The sequence below is a fragment of the Megascapheus bottae genome, chromosome 1 (assembly GCF_031878675.1).
Source record: "Megascapheus bottae isolate mThoBot1 chromosome 1, mThoBot2.hap1, whole genome shotgun sequence".
NCBI classification, from domain to species: domain Eukaryota; kingdom Metazoa; phylum Chordata; class Mammalia; order Rodentia; family Geomyidae; genus Megascapheus; species Megascapheus bottae.
In genome coordinates this window covers 24,830,257-24,854,331 of record NC_143509.1, presented here as the reverse complement: position 1 = coordinate 24,854,331, position 24,075 = coordinate 24,830,257, and the positions used below count along the sequence as shown (strand labels likewise).

Sequence of the window (24,075 nt, the reverse complement as noted above, 5' to 3'; positions counted from 1 at the left end):
ACTATTGTTTAAGAAAGTCAGTAATTACTTTTTGAGTCAATGTCAGATGGTGACATTGTTAGAAGGTGGGAAAGAATAACACCCAGTGGTTGCTCAGGGCTGAGAAAGCCACAGGACACCAGCCTCAAGTCACCCTGCTGTGCAACCACAGCTGTCCAACAGCTTCTGTGTTGCAGTCTACCATGGTCCAAAATGAGTCCTTTAATGGAGTCATTAATAATAACAGGACAGTCATTCACCTGCTTCTCACTTCACAATGATTAGTTTAATCCTTCTTCTTCCAGGCCTATCAAGTAAGAGATCCCATTTGGTTGAACACAAGTCCAAGATCAAAAGGGTCAATAAATGTGACTAAGACCAGCAGTCTATAAGCAGGAGAGAGGTAGGCGTTGAACTTGCGGAGTTCTGCTCAGCATCAGGATGTGTAACTTATCCTCAGATGTCTCAGAGGGTTACAAGGCTACAGTATGAGTGAAAGGAATGTGGGCATCTGACGGTAAATAAGTCCTCCAGAGGACAAACGGAAGACTGGATAAGGACCCTGAGAAGAGTCATGGCTAAGAGACATCCACAGGTCACTAACCCATATGGCCTTGGGCCTGGGTCAATAACCCGCATAATGGAGATGGGAACCACCAGGATCTCAGCTCTGATCCCTGCAGCCTCAGTGAGGAGCTCCGCTCCCCAGGGATTGCTCTGCTACTGGGTGTGACCAAATAGTGAAGCAGTCTTGTGGTCTGGGGGAGGAGCTGAAGACAGGGGAAGGGAGTGCAGGCTTTAGTGAGCCCTGGCACCCCCTGAACGCCATGCACATTCTCTGACTTCTCTGAGCTTCTGTTGTGTTCCTATTACAATCACCATGAGAACAGTTAAAGTGATGGTGGGTGCTAGAGGCCTGTAATACTAGCTAGTCAGGAGTCTGAGATTTGAAAATCTCAGTTCAAAGCCAGCATTAGCAAGAAAACCCATGAGATTCTTATGGCCAATTAGCCAGCCAAAGGCCAGTAGTTGAAATGTGGCTTATGAGGTAGAGTGCTAAACTTAAACCAAAAACCCAAGGAACAGTGTCCAGTTCAAGCCCCAGGAGCAATACATGTCTGTAAACACATACACAGTGATATACCAAAGAACAACAGCTAATTAAAGACAGAATCCAGACGACACATCCAAATGGACCAATTTTTAGAGTTTATAAATCTGGATGAATATCTAGGGCAAGAAAGAATAATCATGTTATTAGAACTCAAATGATCATACTGCATGGCCCAAACCAGAGCACTTGAGAGTGAATGTGAGTACCAGTAGAGAACATTCCAGAATAGCAAGCTTGTGGTGTGATTAGGACTATCAAAAGCAGAGAACCTTGGTGCTGTGACCTCGAGACACAAGGAGTGGAAGTTTTGAAGTACCCCTTGTAGAAAGCACATGCCTTGTGGTGAGCTCTGGGATGGAAATAATTCTGGTGGAAGCAGGCATCTTTTCCAGCTGGCCCCCTTTCTCTTCCATCCCTCCTGCGGCTGCAGCCTGGCTCTGGGACACCTCCTTTGTCTGCATGTGACTTATGCTCAGTCTATGCTGATTTGTTCCCGGGAGACCCGCTGGCTATGAAGCCTCTGGGCACCTGGCACATCTCTGTCGTCTGACATGGCTCTTTGCTGATTACTGCTGTCTTGCAGTTGCTCCGCTCAGCTGCTGACTGGTCTGCTGGAATCAAGTACCACGAAGAGTCCATCCACTCTGCGTACATCAGCGTCATCCAGAGCAGCAAGCACTATATCTACATCGAAGTAAGTTCTTGTGGGAACAACTGTGGAACCCTCTCATTACCCAGAGGCTGCAGGCTCCCCCTCACAAGGCTGCCTAAGATCATGTGCAGAATTCATAAGATAGAGAGCTGGTTCCAATGGCCTGAAGTATGACCTTCCATTGTACCTGAAAACCACCCCACATTGCCATTAAGACTTTAGCTAGTCAGATTTCAGAGGCTCAAACCTGCAATTCTTGCTTCTCAGGAGGCTGAGATCTGAGCCTTGAGGTTCAAAACTAGCCTAGTTAGAAAAGTCTGAGAGACATATTTCCAATTAACCAGCAAAAAGCCAGCAGTGGACCGGTGGTTCAAGTGGTAGTGCACCAACACTGAGCAAAAGGAACAGTGTCCAGGTTCTGAGTTCAAGCCTCAGTACCAGCATGCGCTCATGCACACACACACAGACTCACACTCACACTCTCATACACAGAGCCCTTGTAGTAGTTTCCAAAATCTTTCCAAATATTGCTGTGATATTACATACCAGAAGCACCCTGACACAGATGTGTGAGCTTTGGTTTGTCTGGAGAGCACACATGGGGTAGGTAGCTAACATGGAGACTATTGCATGAGGAAGTAGGAAGGATAAATGCAGGGGAGGAAAAAGGAAAAGGAAGAAGTGAGACTGATCAAAAGGCGGAAAGCAGCTTCTTTGATCCAGTGTGAGCTATCATTCCTTAGAAAGCCTTTTCAAGCAGGGCACTAGTGGCTCAAGTCTGTAATCCTGTCTACTCAGGAAGTTGAGGTCATGGTTCAAAGCTGGCCTGAGGAAGAAAGTCTGTGAGACTTATCCCCAATTAACCAGCAAAAATCCAGAGGTGAGATTGTGGCTCGAGTGGTAAAACAGCCTTGAGTGAAAAAACTAAAGGACAATACCCAGGTCCTGATGCCCAGGCACTGAGTATAAGCTGTAGTACTGGCACACACGAAGAAAAATTGTTTTGTTTTGTTTTTTCATTTCTCAGGCTTTGTGTGTGAGAAAATCTGGGAACACCAAGTATAGTTTGAAAACTTTAATTGCCCATCAAAGTAGATGTAAAAATAGCACTCAGAGCACTTGAAAACCCCTGAGAAAAATAAAGGCTCGTGACAGTAGAAGACAGAAACCAGAACCTATCCTTTTTTATTCCCATGCTTTCTTCCCATTGAAGAAAAAGTGTTGAGAGCAAAATAGATTTAATGGGGAGACCCATCCTAGCCCCCGATTCCTTCCTCTGAGTCTTGACTGTCTCCCCTCTGTACTATAGCAGCTGATTAAAGGCCCAGAGGGAGCACAACCTTATTTCTCAGACCTGGAGAAGGAGATCGCTGTGAGCAATACTAGCAAGCCCAGCGCCATGTACTGTACCAAACAGGATTGTGCAAGCCTCACCTTTGGTACCACTATTTGTGTTAACTCTGACAACTGTACCATTATAATATGAGGTACTGAGTGGTATCTTCCAATGGCATATGCTTCACCTGTTTCATTAGCATTAATATCAACTAACTTTCTTTCTTTCTTTTTTTTTTCTTTCTTTCTTTTTGTGGGTCATGGGGCTTGAACTGGGCCTTGGCACTATCCTTGTGCTCTTCAGCTCAAGGCTACTGCCCTACCCATGAGACAAGCCCCACTTCCTGTTTTCTAGAAGTTAATTGGAGATAAGAGTCTCAGGTCCTTTAGTGCCCAGGCTGGCTTTGAACCTTGATCTTCAGATCTCAGCCTCCTGAATAGCTAGGATTACAGGCGTGAGCCACTGCTCCTGGCTCAACTTTATTTTCTTTTTTTTTCCCCAATGGTATTGAGATTTAAACTCAGAGCTTTACCCTTGCCAGGTAAGTGCTTTACCACTTTACCAGTCATTTCTTGCACTGGTATTGTTGAGATAGGGTCTCACACTGTTGTTGCTTCCTGCCATGGCTGGTAGGACAGGTGAACACCACTGTCCAGCTTCTTTCTATTGATCAACTCTCATTGACTTCTGTACCCATACTGGCTTTAAACTTCTATCCTCCACATCTTTGTCTTCTGAGTAGCTGGAATTATAGGCATAATCCTGTCATCTCAGGTTGGCCTGTGAGGCTCAGCACAGAGCTAGGTGTGTGCCAGCACGCTGAGCTATAGGTTAAGAAGGAGTCTTATGAACTACCCGCCCTCCCCCAGGATGGCCTTGAACTGTAATCTTCCCAACTTCAGCCTTCAACATAGCTAGTATTACAGATATGAGTCATAGATACTTAGCCATAAAAAAGTAAATTTAGCATAAGATGTGATGTTTGCCAATTTAAATGTTTTAATCAAACATTTACACAATATGTGTATGTAGAAAATTGTATTTGGAGATGTGCTTTTTCTGAATATGTAATTCAGAATTTTGCATGATGAAGTAATCTCCCACTTAAGAGTCTGTGAATAGTCTGTGGCTAATGATTTAGAAAAACAGAAGACTGGGTGCTGGTAGCTCATGACTATAATGCTAGCTACTGAGGAGGCTGAGATCTGAGGATCTCAGAAGTCTGTGAGACTCTTATGTCCAATTATTCAGCAAGAAGCCAGAAGTAGAGCTGTGGCTCAATTGGTAGAGTGCCAGCCTTGAGCAAAAAAAGCCAGATAAGAGTGCAGGGAACTGAGTATGAGTTCTAGTACACACACACACACACACACACACACACACACACACACACGCAGGCAACTCATAGTAAGGTGTCGGAGTATTCACTATCCTGATACGTTTCAGGAGTAGATTTTTGTTGTAGAATTTTCTTCCCCAAGGCGAGAAAGCCTCACAGGATGGTGCTGTGTTTTCCTTGTAGAACCAGTTTTTCATCAGCTGTGCTGACGACAAGGTTGTCTTCAACAAGGTGGGCGACGCCATTGCCCAAAGGATCCTGAAAGCTCACAGGTACCAATCTGGCTTTGAAGTCAAATTTTGGGTGAAGTTTTGGTTACAGATACTCTTATTGACCAGTGAGAGCGAGGCGCAGCCTCATTCCCTGGCAGGCAGGAAAGGCTCTGAGCTCTGAGCCGCTGTTACTTTTGCACTAGTTTCATCTGAGTCTGTTGCTGAGAATTTTCGAGTCCATTTTGGTGGGATTGGTTTTTCCAAGGCACTGTTTTTCCTGCCAGTGTCTTTCTCATGCCTGAGGTTTGTGGTTTGATTTATTTAATGGCAGAAAGTGAACTATGTCATTTGTAAACAAAGCAAAGCAGACATCATTATTTTTGTCATGGGTTATATTTAAATACTTCCAGCTGTCTTAATTCTTTAGTCCATCACACACACACACACACACACACACTCTCACACACACACACACACACACACACACACACACACTCACACACTGGTTCTAGGGCTTGAACTAAGTGCCTAGATAGTGTCCCCGAGTTTCTTCTGCTGAAGGTTAATGATTTATCACTTGAGCCACAGCTCCAATTCTGGTTTTCCTTGGTTATTAATTAGAGACACAAGTCTCATAGACTTTCTTGCCCAGGCTAACTTTGAACTGTGATTTTCAGATCTCAGCCTACTGTCTTGTTAGTATTACAGGCATGAGGCACTGGCATCCACCTTCATGAGAGTATGGTTGTTGTTGTTATTATTGTCAGTCCTAGGGTTTGTACTCAGGGCCTGGGCACTGTCCATGGGCTTTCTCAAGTCTAGTACTCTACCACTTGAACCACAGTACCACTTGTGGTACCAAGGAATCAAACCCAGGGCTTTGTGCATGCAAGGCAAGCACTCTACCACTAGGTTACACTCTGGGCTCCATGAGATTCTTTTTTAAATACTTTTATTGAGATGGGCTTCACAGCCTATGCACTCTACCACTTTAACTGTGTACTTCAATGATTTTCAGTGATTATCTGATTCAGAAAGTGGACCATTAGGCCACTTTGTCATTTTTGGGGGGGGGGTGGTCTTGGGACTTGAACTTGGCCTGGGTGCTGTCCCTGAGCTCTTCAGCTCAAGGCTACCTCCCTACCCTTAAGCCAAACCCCACTTCCCATTTTCTGGAGGTTAATTGGAGATAAGAGTCTCACATCCTTTTGTGCCTGGGCTGGCTTTGAACCTTGATCCTCAGATGTCAGCTTCCTGTGGATTACAGGTGTGAGCCACCTTTTCTGGCTTCTTTGTCCATTTTGATCTGGACATTTTACAGAAATGGAGTCACACAATACGAATCATTTAGAACTGTATTTTTCCAGACGCAGTAGTTTCAAGGCCCATCTGTTATTATTTTATTTTTTGAGTGCTACATAATATTCTATTGTGTGAATATGCCACATTTTTTTACCTCTTCATCAATGGGTGAATGTTTACTTTTTTTCTGCTTTGGGGCTATTATGAGTAATGTTACCTTAAACATTCTGTACCTGTTTTTACACAGATGTGTTCTGTGCAGAGGTGGAATCGCTGCTCACAGGCTAACTTTCTATATAACTTGTGGAGGAACTGTCAGGACCCATTCCAAAACAGCCACACCATTTTACATTCCTACAGAGTAGAGAAGCATCAGGTTCTCTGTGTTCCTGCTAATTCATTTCATTATAACCATTGAACAAGTGTGAAATAGTATTTTACTGTGATCTTTTTATTGAATTTCCTTATTGACCAAATAATATTGGGCATAATATTGGCCATCTGGGTATCATCCTTGGGGAAAGATCTATTCAAATCCTTTGCCTATTTTTTCACTGAGTTACTTGATTAAGAAAATGTTTTTTTTCTAAACATCAGAATATTGTACAAAGGGGTTACAATTTCACATGTCACTCTGTCCAATGCTTCCTCTTCAGAGCACCCCAATTTCCATCCTCCCCCCATCCTGTTTGCTCCCTCCCCTAGACTCATTTCACATTTCTCACTTCCTTGATCACAGTTGTACATTGAGAATCCTAGATGCATACTAATTATTACAAATGAGGGAAACTGTGTAGCCTATGTTTCTTTGGGTCTGGGTTACTTCACTTAATATGACTTTTTCCAAGTCTTTTTTTCATTTCCTTACAAATAGAGCAATGTCATTCTTTCTGATGGCAGCATAGAATTGCATTATATAAGTATACCACATCTTGGTAAATGTACCATGATCCATTCATCTACCGAGGGGCATCTGGGTTGGTTCCATATCTTAGCTATGGTAAATAATGGTGCAATTAACATCATTTTACTAATAAGTTTAGTATGTCCTTGTTTCTGGACATTTGGGTAAATGCCAAGGAGTGGGATTTCTGGGTCATAGGGGAGCTCTATGTTTAGTCTTTTGAGGAACTGCCATACTGCTTTTCAGAGTAGTTGAACAAGTTTACATTCTTTCCAACTGTGTAGTAGTGATCCCCACTGACCACATCCCTGCCAGCATTTGTTGTAATTAGATTTCTTGATCATGGCCATTCTAACTAGGGTAAGGTGGAATCTCAAAGTTGTTTTGATTTGCATTTCTTTTATGGCCAGAGATGTGGAGCATTTCTTCATGTGTCTACTTATTTCCTCTTTAGAGAACTCTCTCTTTAAGTCTTTAGCCCACTTTTTTTTTTTGCCAGTCCTGGGCCTTGAATTCAGGGCTTGAGCCCTGTCCTTGGGCTTTCTTCAAGGCTAGAGCTCTTCCACTTGAGCCACAGCACCACTTCAGGCTTTTCCTATGTATGTGGTACAGAGGAATCGAACCTGGGTCTTCGTGTATACTAGGCAAGCATTCTACCACTAGGCCAAACTCCTGGCCCTAGCCCACCTTTTAATTAAGGGATGATTGGATTTGTTTTTGAGAAATTCAATTTTTTGAGCTGTAGGTATATTTTAGATATGAGGCCCTTGTCTGTTACATGGCTAGTGAAGATCTTCTCCCACTCTGTGAGCTTTCTATTTATCTTGCTGGCTCTGTCTTTTGTGATAGCTCACATCTGTAATCTAGCTATTCAGGAACATCATATCTAAGGATCATAGTTTGAAGCTAGCCTGGGCAAGAAAGTTTGTAAGACTCCTTTTATTTTTTGAGGGGGGGGGAATCATGGGGTTAAACTCTTGGCCTAGGTGCTGTCCCTGAGCTCTTCAGCTCAAGGCTAGTACAATAGCACTTGAGCCACAGTGCCACTTCTGGTTTTCTGGTGGTTAATTAAAGAGTCTCATGGATTTTTTTGTGCCTGGCCTGCCCTTGAACTGTGTTCCCTAGATCTCAGCCTCCTGAGTAGCTAGGATTATAGGTGTGAGCCACCAGTGCCCAGCTTGTAAGATTTTTTTTTTTTTGGCCAGTCCTGGGGTTTTAACTCAGGGCCTGAGCCCTGGCCCTTCTATAGGCTAGAGCTCTACCACTTGAGCCACAGCACCATTTCCAGCTTTTTCTATGTATGTGGTACAGAGGAATCGAACCCAGATCTTCATGTGTGCTAGGCAAGCACTCTACCTCTAGGCTAAACTCCTGGCCCTGTAAGATTCCTATATCTAATTAAACACCCAAAGAAATCCACAAGTAAATCTGTGGCTCAAGTGGTAGAGTACCAGCCTTGAGCAAAAAAGTTAAACAGTGCCTGGGTCCTGATCTGAGTGCACGCACGCACACACCCTACTACTAAGTTGTATTAAGGTATGCAATTGTAAAACTGTTCAGAGCTTTCATAGCCTTTCCAACTATGGAGGCACTACAGTTTGTAGGGGGAGTCAGTGGGAATCCACTATAAACTCCCAAATTCCTGGGGGCAAATGTCTGGACACTGGGGCTGTCTCCAGCTCTGTTATCCATGGGTATGTGGATTTTTGAGTCTTATCAGTTTGTTTTTCTGACTGTTCCAACAGCAGGGGAAACAGTGTTACATATATGATTGCACATGGGAACAGGAGAAGTTTGTACATTAGAAAGCACCCATTAATGGAAGAAATTATCAGAGTTTCAGGGTATTCTACATCTGGAAACATTCTCCATATTGTAGATGCAAGCAAAATACTTATCATAGAAACAAATGCTTTCATTAGAAAGATATATAACAGTCTATGTTTTAAAATTATTAGTTGGATACCACAGAGTTAAGAAAATCTTAATTTGGGGTTCAGGAATATGGCCTAGTGGCAGCGTGCTTGCCTAGCATGCACAAAGCCTGGAACCACATACACAGAAAAAGCCAGAAGTAGTGCTGTGGCTCAAGTGGCAGAGGGCTAGCCATGAGCCAAACGTGTCCAAGGACGGTGCTCAGGCCCTGAGTTCAAGTCCCAGGAGTGGTCAAAAAGAAAGAAAAACTTAATTTTAAAAAGAAAACTGAAAGTTGGGCCTGGTAATCCTGGCTATTTAGGAGGTTGAGATTAGGAAGATTGAGGTTCAGTAACCTTGGTTTAAAAAACAATGTGAGACCCTTTTACAAGTGATAGCTGGGTATAATGGAGCATTCCTATCTCGGCTACACAGGAAGGTGAAGTAAAGAGGATCATATTTGGGGCCGGGAGTTTAGCCTAGTGGTAGAGTGCTTGCCTAGCATGCATGAAGACCTGGGTTCGATTCCTCGGTACCACATACATAGCAAAAAGCCAGAAGTGGTGCTGAGGCTCAAGTGGTAGAGCGCTAGCCCTGAGAAAGCCCAAGAATAGTGCTCAGGCTCTGAGTACAAGCCCCAGGACCAGTTTTAAAAAAAAAAAAAAAGAGGATCATGGTTATAGGTTAGCCTATCCTGGGAAAAATTTTCATGACCCCATCTCAGAAGATAAAACAATGTGAACATGCACATATATCATCCTGAATACAATAGGAAACCTAATAGGAGGATCAAGGCACAGGCCAGCCTGGACAAAATGTGAGATCCTATCTCAAAAATAACCAAAAGGGGCAATAGGGGCGTGGCTCAAGCAGAGGAGTACCTACCTGCCTGCCTAGCAAACAAGAAACCTGTTACTCTCCAAAAGAAGCTAAGGAAAAGAAAACCCAGCTTTAGTTTGCAGGTGCAGGGGCATCCTACTAGAGCGACAGCAGCTTCTGAATCAGTGTTACAATTCCACTAATGACTAGATCAGGTATTCTGAAGCATAATGCAGGTTCAGTTTGATTTAATTTAGGCATTACTTCCAAGCTTTCTGATGGGCGTTGCTGGTTTTGGATTGCTGTTTTGGTTGGTTGGTTAGGTGGTAATGGAATTTGATCCAGGGCCCCACACTGGTTACACAAGTACTCTACAACTTAAGTCACACCTTCATTGCTCTTGCATTTTACTTTTGGAAGCAATGATTTGATTTTTTTGTTTAAATTTTTATATTTTTTATTATTATAAAGGTGATATACAGAGGGATTCGTTACATAAGTCAGGTATAAAGTACATTTTGGGATAGTGTCACCCCTTCCCTTCCTCCCTCTGAGTTTTCCCCTCCCATCCTACCCACACAGTTGTATGTAGTTCACTTTCAACATAGTATCCAATGAGTACTACTGCTACATTTGTGTGCCCTTTGTCCCTCCACAGGACAAAAAGAAAAGAAAAAACAAAAAACAGCACAAAAAGAAAACCTCCTGTTTCCATTTCCTGGCGTTCATTTCTTTAAATAGTATTTTATATGAGCAGATGTACACAAAAAGAAAAGGGCTGTGATGAAAAACACATCTATGTCCTATAATTCTTACATTGTGTAATTTTGGACAAAGCTGAAACACCATGCCAAGCACGTTGCCGAAGTCCTGTCTTAAAAGACATTCAAAGTACAGTTGTTATAAAAGGCAGAACAAACATGTTCCCTATGCCAATTGCTGGCTTCACTGTTTTCTTGTGGGATACCTTTCCAAAGCACTATGAAATTCCTGGAAAAGAGGTTACACTAGGACACAGGCAATAACAGATTGTGGGAGGAGAAGTTTTGACTGAGATCATCTAATTGCTTTTATTCTGTTCCAAAAAGTATACAACTGGTCATCTCAGCCGAGAGATGTAAAATTAGACCAGGGCAGACACAGCCATCATTTAGAGCCTTGGCAAAGGCAGGAAGTGAGCTGAGAGGTGGCCAGGACGGGAGGGGAGGGGAGGAAAGGGGAAGGAAAGAATGAGAAGGGTGGCTAGGCCACACTGGGTGTGATTTAGTGATCTTATTTGAGGGATATGCCTGTCAAAGCTTATCTAGTCCCAAGGAGAAGTCTTAAACCACCTCATCATTCTTACATTTGAAAGCTGGCCAGTTTTCAAAGATAAATGAGGACAGTTCATTGTGTGCAATATGTAGTATTGGGTTTGTGTGCACCATCTGTAATGTGCCATGGCCTGCAGACTGTTCTCGTGTATGTGGAAGAGACAAAACAGTGATCAACCGGACCGTGATTTCTATCATGTTAGCAGTGATTTTAGCCATCTTCCTCACAGATGAAGCTGAAGCCCAGAGAGATTTTACTGCATTTTAAAAGACACAGATCTGGTGTAGCCAGTTGCTTGGGCACCTAGCAGAGCTCCATGTCTCCTGTACCAAACATTCCAGAGCCCAGTGGCAACACTGCCCCTTCTCGCCATCCTGCTGGGATTCTTGACATCTCTGCCAGGTTCCAGGAGGAACTAGGACTCAAAACTAATAACGTCTCACCACTCAAGAAGCATGCTGAGCTTAGGTTTTCATATAGTCTCTGGAGACTAAGTTGTAAGCACACCCTGCTTCTCCATCTGCCCTTGATGCTGTAATGTGAGGAAGGCAGGGGTGAGGAGGAAGTTGGAAGGAATGAGGAGAAGTGAGGCAGAGGTGAAGAGGGAGGAAGACAGAGGCAAGGGTGAGATGGAGGAGTCTTAGTGGTGTAGGAGAAAAGCATTGTTGGAAGAGGAAGATGCAGAAGAGGCGACCACCAGGCTGCCCCAGCTTCCTGAGAGACTGGTACTTTCTTACCCCATTTTGCACACAGTCCGGGCCCTGCCCTGCTCGTCTCACCCTTGGCTTGATGTTGGCTGCAGGGGGCAGCGGGGCAGACCCCTCCAGATGTTACCTCCTTGGCTTAGCTTGACCTAGCATCTGCAGGCTTCACGGGGGCCTCATCACCTCCTTTGCTGGCTGTGGGCCCCATTTCTCCCCTCTTGGTGCTGCTGGATCTCTCACACTCCATCTTTTCCAGGCCTCACCTGGAATCAGACATGTAAGAGAATGGAGTGATCCCACTGTTCCTAGAACTATTGCGAGCCCCGAGGCTGGAGCCACACTTCCTTCCTCTTCTTTATGCTTCCGGTCCCAGAGTCTCTATCCAGTCTCTTCTCTAAAAGCTGGCATGGGTGCCTTGTGCTGTGGCGAGGGGCTACTGAAGGAGCTCCAGCTCCGGAGGCAGAACAGTGAAGTGGTTTTCTAGTATTAGCTGCTATATTTGCATGGTGTTATACTTGGAATATTTTTCTCCTTGGTTTGAGTAATCTAAGAGCCTTATACTCTCACTGAGCTTGCTATCTCAGCATCTTTGCCCATTACTTGGAGATAGAGTTTGGTGGACTTTATTGTCTGGATTGATCTGGAGTTATGATCCTCCAGACCTCAGATCCTCAAGAAGCAAGGATTCATGCAGGCTTGGGCCAATTTGTATCAGGGGCCATTTTAAACATGGAACCAGAAATATTTTGCTTCTGAGCTGTCCCCGTGGACTTCTTGAGTGTCTCTGAGCAGATCATTCTCCTGCATGCTGTATCATAATCCAGTTCATCATCTGTATTAGACATTTCTGACTTTTAGCTTATGCATAACATCCTAAGAGTCAAGCAATTTTTCAAAGAAAAATACACCATAATGAGTCCTGAGAATTTAATCTTATAAAGTGGCTTTGAATTCAAGTAGATAAAGTGATTGGTTGATAAATATTTCTGCATAGATTTGTTCCTTGTCTTGCCAGATCTTGTCTTATTTCTGATTGTTTTTTATTTTTTTTAAATTTTATTTTCTGTCAGTCCTGGGCTTGGGCTCAGGGCCTGAGCACTGTCCTTGGATTTTCTCAACACTAGAGCTCAACCACTTGAGCCACAGCTCTACCACGTCTGGCTTTTTTCTGTGTATGTGGTACTTAGGAACTGAACCTGGGTCTTTGTGCATGCTAGACATGCACTCTACCACTAGGACAAACACCTGGCCCTCTGGTTGCTTTTTTTGTTTTTAAATATTTTATTGCTTGCTTGGAGGGTGTGTGTGTGTGTGTGTGTGTGTGTGTGTGTGTGTATTTATTTGTGTGTGTCTGTCCATGTCAGGGCTTGAATTCAAAGCCTCAAAGTCTCACTAAACTTTCTTGCTCGCCTCTTGCACCCTGCCAATAGAGCCTTACTTTCTAGCCTGATATTTTGCTGATTAATTGGAGATGTGTCTCATATGGACTTCTCTGCCTCAGCAGGCTTGATCTTCCGTCCTCAGATCTCAGCCTTCTGAGTAGCAAGGATTACAGACAAGAGCTACCAAGTTCCTGGACTCTTGTTATTTTTTTTTTGTCTTCATGTTCCTAAGATCATTAATCACAATCATACACACTGGCGCCCAAGCTGTTCCTCTAAACGGGTTGCTGTTGTTTGCCCAGCTCCCATGCCAAAAGGATGCCTTATTTCTGGAGGAGACTAGATCCTTCTCCCCTGACAGCTGGGATTATGTGAATTGGTTGAAGATGATCAGACATTTTGCCACAGTGCATTTTCTCTCCACTGGCTTCCATTCAACTGCAATTTTCTGGATTGAAATTCCTGGGCCCTTTCCAATAGCAGTGACAATTTAAGTCATTTCTGCTAATTTGTTTAACACCACTTAAATTTAAGAACTGATTCAACTGAAAAAAAAAAGAGAAGAAACTTAACAAAGACCTGATGTGGTATGCAGAGAATCCCTTAAATAAAAAAATGCAACATCATTAGTCTTAAACACTACTAGTTGCAAAAATGTTTTACATGATTAAAAAAAAAATAGAACAAGCTGGATGCATTGGCTCACACTTGTAATCCTAGCTACTCGGGAGGCTGAGATCTGAGGATCAAGGTTTAAAGCCAACCTGGGTACAAAAGAACCTGAGACTTCTACCTTCAACTAACCTCCAGAAAACAGGGAAGTGGGGCCTGGCTCAAGGCTAGGGTGGTAGCCTTGAGCTGAAGAGCTCAGGGACAGCGCCTAGGCCCAGAGTTCAAGCTCTATGACCCATAAAAAAAAGTAGAACATATCTCACACATAAGATGTTCATTTTGGAGTTAACTTTTGCTTTCAAAAATAAAAAAAAAGGATAGGTGGCCATACCACCTAATTCTAGTTCCTCAGGAAGCTGAGGTCTTGAGAACCATGGTTCAAAGCCAGCAAGGATAGAAAAGTCCTTGAGACTTCCATCGCCAGTTAGCCATCCAAACTCTGGACTGGGAGAGTGGTAGAGTCGTAGAGTAATAGAGTGCTGGCTGTAAGCAAGAAAACAAGTGAAAGCCCCGAGCATTGGGTTTAAGTCCTAGCATTAGTAAAACACCCATCTCTGCCTCATCTATCATTTATTTATATGATACATAATAGCATATGTATGAGACAATGACACGTATGATGTATTTGCTGGCATATATCTAAGTAATTATTCCAAAATAGCAAAAATTACAGGAGTGGGGTCCATTGGAAGTGCAAAGTTGTTGAGCCATACCCCAGTAGTTGAGAGGTGCCTTCTGAGCAAAGCTTGTGCTCCCCGGGAATTGGGATGATGGTTCTAGAAAGGGGGTAGAAAGTAAATGTGCTCAATTTTTTTAAAGGTCCATGTGAATTTATTAGGACTTTTGAGGCTGGTATGGGGAAATTAGCTATGCTTTCTGTCGTTTCATTGTTTGGTTTCCCCTAGAAAGAGTATACTTTTCTATCTTACTTAACAGAGAACTTGGACAATTTATTTTCTTTCCAAGTCAAGCTAGGCTCGCCATCTAGTGATTAATTCACACCATTACAGCAACCTGCTTAGCAAGGCTAGCTTGTCAGTAGTGCAGCCAAGATCTTATCCTGCGGTCCTCACTCCCATACCTCCCGATGAGGACAGAAACAGAGCTGGCAGCCCTGGACCCTCACAGGGTTACCAGTCCTTATCCAAAGGGAAGAGCTAGTGGTACAGAAGAAAATAAGCCCTATGATGGCCAAGCAATGGGGCACACACCAGTAATCCTACTCTGGAGACTGAGATCTGAGGATCATGGTTGAAAGTTAGCCCAGGCAGGAACGTCTATGATACTCTTTACCTCCGATTAACTACCAAAGAATGGAAAGTAGAGCTGTGGCTTGAGTGGTAGCTGTGAGTGAAAAAGCTCAAGGTCTACATCAGGTCCTGAGTTAAGCCCTGTGACCAGTGCACATGCATGCATTCACACATATGCATGTACACACACACATAGTATTATGAACAGCTAAAGCAAGAGACTTGAAACTTTCCAGTACCACACATGTGAGTGTCACGTGGACCTCCCTGGCACACTAGTGAGTCTCTAGCACCTTCGTTTCTAGGCTGCCCCTTCATGTGTGGGCTTCGAAGTGGAGAACAGAGGCAGAGACTGAGAGGAGGAGGGCGTGAGGTCAGGTTCCTACCAGAAGGCAATTTTCTGAATTTCTGAAAACCTATTAGAACAAGAATGACCTATTTTTTATATTGCTATGTCATTAAATAGATACCTTTTACTTCAAAAGATGTTATTAGTTGTGAGTCCCAAAAAATATTATGTAAAGTGTCCTGGAGATTTGAAGTGTTGGCTGGGTGGATGCCAGTGGCTCGTGTCTGTAATCTGAACTATTCAGGAGGTCAAGATTTGAGGATGGTGGTTTGAAGCCAGGCTAGTCAGAAAAGGCCATAAGACTGTTACGTCCAATTACCAGAAAAAAAGCCAGACTAGAGGTGTGGCCCAAGTGTACAGCACCATCAGTGAACAAGCAAGTTGAGCAAACTCAGAGTCCTGAGTTCAATCCCCATCACAGACAAAATCACTCCATCTCTAAACCCGTCTTGACTTCTAGACTGTGGTTTCCACTGGAGTCTTGTCTGTTTGAGGTGACTTTCTATGCATCGGGCTTTTGCAGGGAAGGCCACAAATTCCGGGTATACGTGGTGATTCCCCTCCTGCCGGGCTTTGAAGGAGATATTTCAACCGGGGGAGGAAGCGCACTGCAGGCGATAATGCACTTCAACTACAGGTACGTAAACTCAGCACGTGTGACTGCGGTGAAGGGAATTGTGATGTTTCTGCACACTTAGTCAGTGCAGCACTGAGCAATGGGTGTTGACTTGTTTTCAGATCTTAGTTTACTTTCTAATTGGGGAATTCACACAAGCCTAAATTCATAAATAGTGGGCCTCAGATCCATAAAGGAACTAACATGTTATCTGCTTTTATTTCCCATACATATGCATATATAATATTGATTAATGTTATTTTGGAGCCATTCAATAATAATTATGGTTTACATCTTCTAGAAATCACGTGTCTAAAATGATCATACTTGAGCATATTTGGTAGCAAGTCTTCTTATCAGGATGGTAAAAATAACCTCTAGTAGAAAATGAAAAGTCCTATCTTACCGAATTTTAACTGTCACCTACATCTTGTTAGAATGTTTAGGGAGGGCCAGGAGTTTGGCCTAGTGGTAGAGTGCTTGCCTAGCATGCACGAAGACCTGGGTTCCATTCCTCGGTACCACATACATAGAAAAAAGCTGGAAGTGGTGCTGTGATGAAAGTGGTAGAGCACTAGCCTTGAGAAAAGTCCAAGGACAGTGCACAAGCCCTGAGTTCAAGCCCCACGACTGACAAAAAAAATGTTTAGGGAACATGTCTTGCGATTGATGGTTTAAGTATCTTTATCTCCATACTTTTAATGCTAGCTACTCAGGAGGCTGAGACGTAAGAATCTTAAGTTTGCAAACTAGCTGGGCAGAAATGTCCTCAAGACCTCATCTCCAATTAATCATCAAAAACTCAAGAAGTGGGGGTATAGATCAAGTAGTAGAGTGTTGGCCTTGAGCTAAAAAGCAGAGCAAGAGCTTGAGGCCCTGGGTTGAAACCCTGATATTGGCACAAAAAAGAAATAGGTGTTTCTATATTTACTTGAGACACACTTGGGTTCTAGGAGGCTTCAAACTTGTCCATTGTGTGAGAGCTGGGAGTGGCAGCATAGAAAATTGCTAGCAAAGCATCCTGACCTTTCTCCCTAGGTCACTTATCTAGGAAGAAATGAATGGACAGGCTCAGACAACAATGTGACTCCCAACTCTGCTGCACAGATTCCTTGAATAACTCTTGTTTTACAAACCTCCTGTGAGTTTTCAGTTGGGACATTTGCTAGGAAATGCAGAGATGGGCTCAGAGCCTTCCTTGGTCAAGTCAGGGAAAGGCAAATGGTAGCCTGCCTGCTCTTGCCCCCTCTCAGAAGTGCCCTGAAAGATGGGATGGCCTAGGCTGAATGCACCACTGGAAACTGAGTGTGTGTGAGTGTGTGGGTGAGTGAATGAACACTACTGTTTAAACTCAGGGTCTGGGGACTGTACCTTAGCTTTTTTGTTCTAGTTTGCCACTTGAGCCACAGCTCTACTTCCAGCTTTTTTGCTGGTTAATGGGTAATGAGCATCTTTTGAGATTTCTCTCTCCAGGCTGGCTTTGAACTGGGAGCCTCAAACCTCAGCCTTTTGATTGGGATTACAGCTGTAATCTGACTCGACAGAGAAGATTTTTTTTTTAACTCCCCTCATTTCTTCCTAATTTTTCAGGCTTATATCCATTTATTGCCAGAATTTCAACTAATGATTGCAATTTGCATACCCAGAGCCCAGGGTAATTTTTCATAGAGCCAGCCTGAAAGAAATTTAACTGTTATTTGATCTGTGTACTTGAAGATTGACCCATTTCTAATGTCATCTGACTTATATGGCAAACAATGCCTTTCAGCTATTTAAGCCACTGATACTATCTGTGTCATTTGCCATTCTAATACTAGTTTTGTCTTATTGTCACTTGCAATTTTCCTACAACTGAAGCAGCCAGATGAAATACATACTTGGTTTTTGTTTCTCAAACTATATTTTTATTATGCAAAAACTTCTCAGTGAATTGGCATCATCTTTAATAATACCAGTGGTTCCCAGGCCTTACTGTATTTTCATGGAGAAATAACTGGAGAATAGAATTTCTGGATTTTTTCTGCCTTTAGAATTTATCAAGTATTATTAGAATCTTGAGAAACAAAAATCATTAACAGAGTCAGGTATTGCCAACTGTATCTGGTACATTTACAAGAGTGTGATGACTTGATGGAAACATTCTCTGTAATAGTGTGGTGATGTCACAAATTACTCTGCCAGGTCTTTGGCCTTGTATACTGCAGTAAGCAATGTGACCCTTTAAGAACACCTTTCTATAGCAGCATTCTTGATTTATCTTTACTGTCACCAAATTTTGTAAGAGGGAGAATTGAGAATTCATTCCTATCTCTGCAAAAATGGCATCACTTTCATTATTTGCATGTCCCTACCTACCTCAAACCAACCATTCTGCCCATTATTAAGTTCAAAATATCCATGGCTTTAGCTCTTAAACATTGTGTCAAATTCTCTCACAGGAGCGTTTGTTCTGCTTTATCAATCTAATCCTGGATTAAACTCACAGATGTTGTGATCAGAAAACAGTTGTTTTGAAATCTCTAATTATTTCCTTTAGAACCATGTGCAGAGGAGAAAATTCTATCCTTGGACAGTTAAAACCAGAACGTAAGTAACTTCTTTCCTTTGTCCTTTGTGGCTTTTTTTCTTTTTCTTTTTCTTTTTTTTTGCCTGACCCACGGTTGGAACTGAGGGCCTAAATGCTGTCTGTCCCTAAGCTTTATCAACTCAAGGCTAGTGCCCAACCACATGAACCACAGCTTCACTTTTAGCTTTGTGGGTGGTGTGTTGGAAATGAGTCTCATGAACTGTCCAGGTTGGTTTTGAACTGTGATCTTCAGCTCTCAGCCTCCTGAATAGCTAGAATTGCAAACATGAGTCACTGGCTCCCAGCCCTCAAAACTATATATTTCATATAAAGTAACTAGCCTGCAGTGTCTCTGGCCCTATTTCTTTACAGTTGATGTGATCTTGTATCTAGAAAATCCTGAAGAAGTCAGAGAGAGAGAGAGAGAGAGAGAGAGAGAGAGAGAGAGAGAGAGAAGGGGGCAGAGGGAGGGAAAGGGAGGGAGAGAGGATAGTGCAAAAAATCATCTACTGTACTGTATAGTTCTTTTTTAAACATTTATTTTGCAGAACTAGAGTTAGAAGCCAAGGCTTTGCACTTGCTAAGCAAGCACTGAGCTACCTCTTCAGTCATGATTTGTATATTCTAAAACTGGAAGTTTCACGCTACAAATTTGGGGTTGAATTGATAAGTTTTGGGGTTTTCTTTTCTCCTTTTTTTTGTGGGTCATGGGGCTTAAACTCTGGGCCTGGGCACTGTCCCTGAATTCTTCAACTCAAGGCTACCTCCCTACCTGTGGGCCTGGCACTGTTCCTGAGCTCTTCAGCTCAAAGCTACCATCCTACCCCTGCACCACAGCCCTACTTCCCATTTTCTAGTGATTAATTGGAGATAAGAGTCTCAGGTTCTTTAGTGCCCAGGCTGACTTTGAACCGAAGATCCTCAGATCTCAGGATTACAGGTATGAGCCACGGTGCCAACTAGTTTTGTGCTTTCCTTTAACTAATGTGTAAGCTTTACAAATAATGATGTGGGCTTTCGCTCTGTGTATATTCTATGCATATATACATTGGTGCTATACGCTTGTGAGCTCTCATATATACACATTTGTGCTGTATACTCATAATTTCTCACATAAACACATTGGTGCTGTATGCTCATGATTTCTCATGCATCGTTGGTCCCATCTATAAAACTTCAGAAAGCAACTTTAAACATCAGACCTGAACAGACATTATCAGATGTGATTGGATATGGACAGAGATTTACCATATCAATTTCTATTTTTCAATTCTATCTTTTCTAGAACAGGAAGATTGATAAGATACAATTGCAAAACCTGTCTACTACTGGCTGGCAGTGGCTCATAAAAATGCAAGAGTGAAGTTATAAAGCAAATTTTTTAAATTAAAATAAGCTGATTATTTCATTTTTCTGCCATTTAAACAATGTCCTGGGTTTCATATAAAGCATTTTGTTTGGCTCTGAGTTCTTGTCTTGCCTCTATTAATTAGGGGAAATAAACTGGAATTTTAATACAAGAGGCAATTTTGATGGTAAGCCTATTTGTGACAAAGATTTCCAAGTACCTTAGGAACAAGTGAAAATAAGGAATCACAGTAGGAAAATGTTCATGTTCTAGACACACAGAGAAAAGATTGATTATATAATGCCCTCTTGGAAGTATAAGCTAGATTGTTGCTTTTATTTTTAATATATCCTGGCTTTTAGAGACCATGAACTTGCAAATCTCTAATTGGATAGAGAAATATAATTATCTACTGTTTCAATTATTAAGAATAACAAAACTACTGCTGTGAGTATATTACAAAATTCCTGGAAAGAAGTCTAGCAGCCGTGGGTGTTTAATTATGTGGTACTCTTTTCTTCAGAGATTTGATGTTCAGTTTAAAGCACTCCTTTACCATTTTCTTAAATTTTTGTAGATGATGACATTTTAGAGTTAAATCAGTATAATTTAATATGAAATAGAGAGGCATTCAGTCAGGATTCAAAAATGAATGCATAACAGGTACTGTAACTTATTAAGTAATAAAATTTGGTATTCTTTACAAATACTCCCTTATAAAAGCAAGAGTTTGTGATATTGAACTTGTCTTCTTTTAGTTTTTGGTGGTAGTAGGATTTGAACTCAGAACCTTGTGCTTGCTAGGAAGGCACTCAACCACCTACGGCACACCCCCAGCCTTTTTTTGAGGTACCTATCCACCTGTGCTGATTTCAACTTTGTCCTGGGATCTATGGAAGTCTCCAGAGTCTCATGATGTGGAATTCAAACACAACTACTGCTTCTGACTGATATTCCTATCTGTTCCTGGATTTCTTTTTTCTTTTCCAAAGTCACCTCTTTCTCATAACTCAAGTGATCTTTGCTAGCTTTGCACTCATTATTACACGAAGACCTAGGTTGTTTGTTTTTGGTGTCAGTTCTGGGGCTTAAACTTAGGGCCTGAGCATCATCCCTGAGCTGCTTTTGTTCAAGGCTCCTGATCTAAGAGTTGAGCCACAGCTCCACTTTTGGCTTTTTGGTGATTGGTTGGAGATAAGCATCTCACAGATTTCCATGCCCACACTGGCTTTGAACTGATCTCTGTCTCAGACTTCAGCCTCTGTATATAAGCCACCTGTGCCTGGCTAAAACCCTTATTCCCCCACCAACTAAAGAATTGGTTTGCAATTTTCTTTCTGTTCTTTCTACCCAGAATACACAGTGGATTCATTTATGATAGACTTAATGTTGCATTTGACAGGCTAGTTTTGAAAGGGGTGGGACTTAAACACCATTACAGTGTACCACTGATGTCTTGCCCATGTCCATGCCACTTACATGGGACTTAAGACTAGATTACAACTTTAAGAACACAAATGCCTTGTACACATGCACTAGTATAGCTCTTGGTGTGGAGGAGTTGTGATAGTATAGTCTTGTCTCCTGGTCGTTGGAGGATATGGATAGATATGTGTGTGTGTGTTTACGTGTGTACATGTGTACATGTGTATGTGTGTACATACCCATCTACTTTGATCATAAACAACCATATAAGATTGCTTATCTACATAATGAAAATTACCTATCAGTGAAGGAATCTGTGTGCAACCTATGAATAAATTTCTTTCCAAAGAAAGAAATATGTTCCATAGAAATACTGAGTAACATCAAGATCACAGTAGAAAATATCTGTAATAAACAGGAAGTTCAATGACTAAATGGCAAATTCCCACTGGTTATATTAGTATATTTCAGAGAACTTAAAGATGCTGTTATTACTATGCGTGTGGCAGTTTGGTTCCATTCCATTTGTCCTTGGTATCCAACTTGGCTTATCCAAGACAACTATTCTGTAGGAGAGGGCAATAAAATCTGCTCACACACAGGCCAGGGTGAAGACATGGTATGGAATGGATCGATTCTCTTGCCTCTACCTGATAGACAAGAGAAAAGGACTTTGTTCTACAGGAAGTCGCTGAACTCAGTGTGGTGAGGACTCTCTTATTTCTTCATTTTAATGATCTAGGTGGAGAAAGCATTTAACCTTAGCAATACTTTTATTTACCCAACAGCAGTAAAATTTAACTATGGCTCCCACCATGGATGTATATTTTCTCCCCTCTTTCTATATGTGGAAATGCGTGTATACATACCTACATCATACATACATATAGACACATATGATGCATATGGTATGCTTTCAGTGGCCTGTCTAAGTGGTTTATTTGTTTCAGAAAACAGTAAAGTTGAATGTGGCTCCACTGAGTATGATCATATTAACGTTAATGGTTTCTTTTCTAATTTGCAGTTGGTAATCGGTGGATAAATTACATTTCATTCTGTGGTCTTAGAACACACGCCCAGCTAGAGGGAAATCTAGTCACTGAGCTTATCTACGTCCACAGCAAGCTTCTAATCGCTGATGATAACACGGTCATTATTGGTAAGTCAGTTTGTGGGTGTAATCTTTGGCAATAGTCATAGCCCAAACCATGCCTCCTCCTCCTTGGTTTTTCATATTTCTTTGCAATTGAAAGCGCTACAGGGATATGATCCCTAAAGTGTTCCTGAAGCAGTTCCTTCGTTCTGCATCTTTCTAGTCCAGCAATGAGATGAACCATGAGCACATTGTGCTATCAGACACAGTGGCTTAGTATGGCAATCTAATAATCTGCTTGAGTGACTTTTTTTTGTGGGTTGTGGGACTTGAACTCTGAACCTGGGCACTGCCCTGAACTCTTCAGCTCAAGGCTAGGGCTCTACCACTTGAGCCACAGCGCCACCTCTGGTTTTCTGGTGGTTAATTGAAGATAAGAGTCTCGCTGACTTTCGTGCCCAGGCTGGTTTTGAATCACAATTCACAGATTGAGTAGCTAGGAATTACAGGCATGAGCCAGTGGCGCCCAGGTGACTTGATTCTTTATTACTCCTTTATTTTTGTTTTTATTGTACATGGCTAGGTTTATAGGTCGGAGGGGTGAAGTGGAAAGGGAAATTGTGTTGTGAAAGAGTAGCCAGGCACGGGTGGCTATTCCTGTAATCTTAGGTACTTGAGAAGCTGAGAATTGGAGGATCTCCACTAGCCTGGGCAGAAAAGGTCTTGAGACCCATCCTGAACCCACCGCTGGGCACAGTGGTATGTGCTGATCATTTTCAGCTATTGGGAGGATCACAGTTCTAAGCCAGCCTGGGCAGAAAAGTCAGCAAGACTTTGTCTTCATTGAGAGATTAGGTTGGACTTGTGGTACCTACCTGTGACTCCAAGTGACAACAGGAAGCTGAGAGTAGGTGGGTTGAGGCGCAGGGTACAGGTAGGCAGAAAGTGAGACCCTATTCTAGGGATAACCTATAAAAACAAAAACCAGAGCTAGAGGCATGGTTCAGCAGTGTCTTATTCAACCTCACAGACTCAAAGTCTGAGTTCAAACCATAGTACCACCTGAAAGAAAAAAGTTTCTAAGTATAACTTGTAGGAGTTTTCACATATTTATAGCACCTGCAGCTAACCATTCCCATTGATCTGAAGTTATAGAAATCCAAGTCAGAAGGATATTAAGATATTGCTGCCTATAACCTACTGTATATATTTTCCTAATGTCTGTGTTTTGGGAGTCAGTAATCAGAAGGAGCTAGCTAGCTGAGTTGGTGAGGGAAGAGAAAAGGAGGGAGGGAAAAGGAGGGGTGCATAACTAATGGAAGCACTGTCCCCTGAGGTAAGGTCAGCCGTCTTTCTGCTCAAGGACATACCAAGGCCTCTTGCCATTGGCTGACTCACATTCTGCTCATAAGTTCCACCCAGATTGCAGCCACTTGGCCAGCAACGTGGCAGTGTAGCCTCATTCCCATTTTATACATGCTAAAGGCTTCCTTGCATAAGCAGGGAATTGTTTCTGCCTTTTAATATTACGTTCATGAGCACACGGGAGGCCAGGAGGTAACACAGAATGAGTAAGTAGCCACAGTACTGGCTCGAGGGGATGAGTTCACACTGCTGCCATGTGCTATGTCCACCATCAGGAAAGCCTGCTCGTCTGCTTTAAGTAATATGTAGTTTCTCAGCTATCGTTCTTTAATGTCATAAAGTGTTTCTGGCAATGAATATGACTTTTCATGTCCTCTGAGAAAAGAAATGTCCCCTCTCTAATAATTAAAACTATGCTGTTTT

The 24,075-nt window shown here is 42.4% G+C and overlaps 1 protein-coding gene across 2 annotated transcripts in view; it reads left to right on the top strand.

The window, feature by feature from the left end:
* The window catches only part of Pld1 (phospholipase D1), a 130,982-nt gene that overhangs the window by 94,452 nt on the left and 12,455 nt on the right, over positions 1-24,075 (top strand). For both annotated transcript variants that reach the window (XM_090338764.1, XM_090338758.1), the window contains 5 exons: positions 1,677-1,787; positions 4,601-4,689; positions 15,763-15,876; positions 18,392-18,441; positions 22,219-22,353. In XM_090338764.1, the coding sequence (XP_090194890.1) occupies positions 1,677-1,787; positions 4,601-4,689; positions 15,763-15,876; positions 18,392-18,441; positions 22,219-22,353 (499 nt within the window). The remainder of the gene's footprint in view (positions 1-1,676; positions 1,788-4,600; positions 4,690-15,762; positions 15,877-18,391; positions 18,442-22,218; positions 22,354-24,075) is intronic.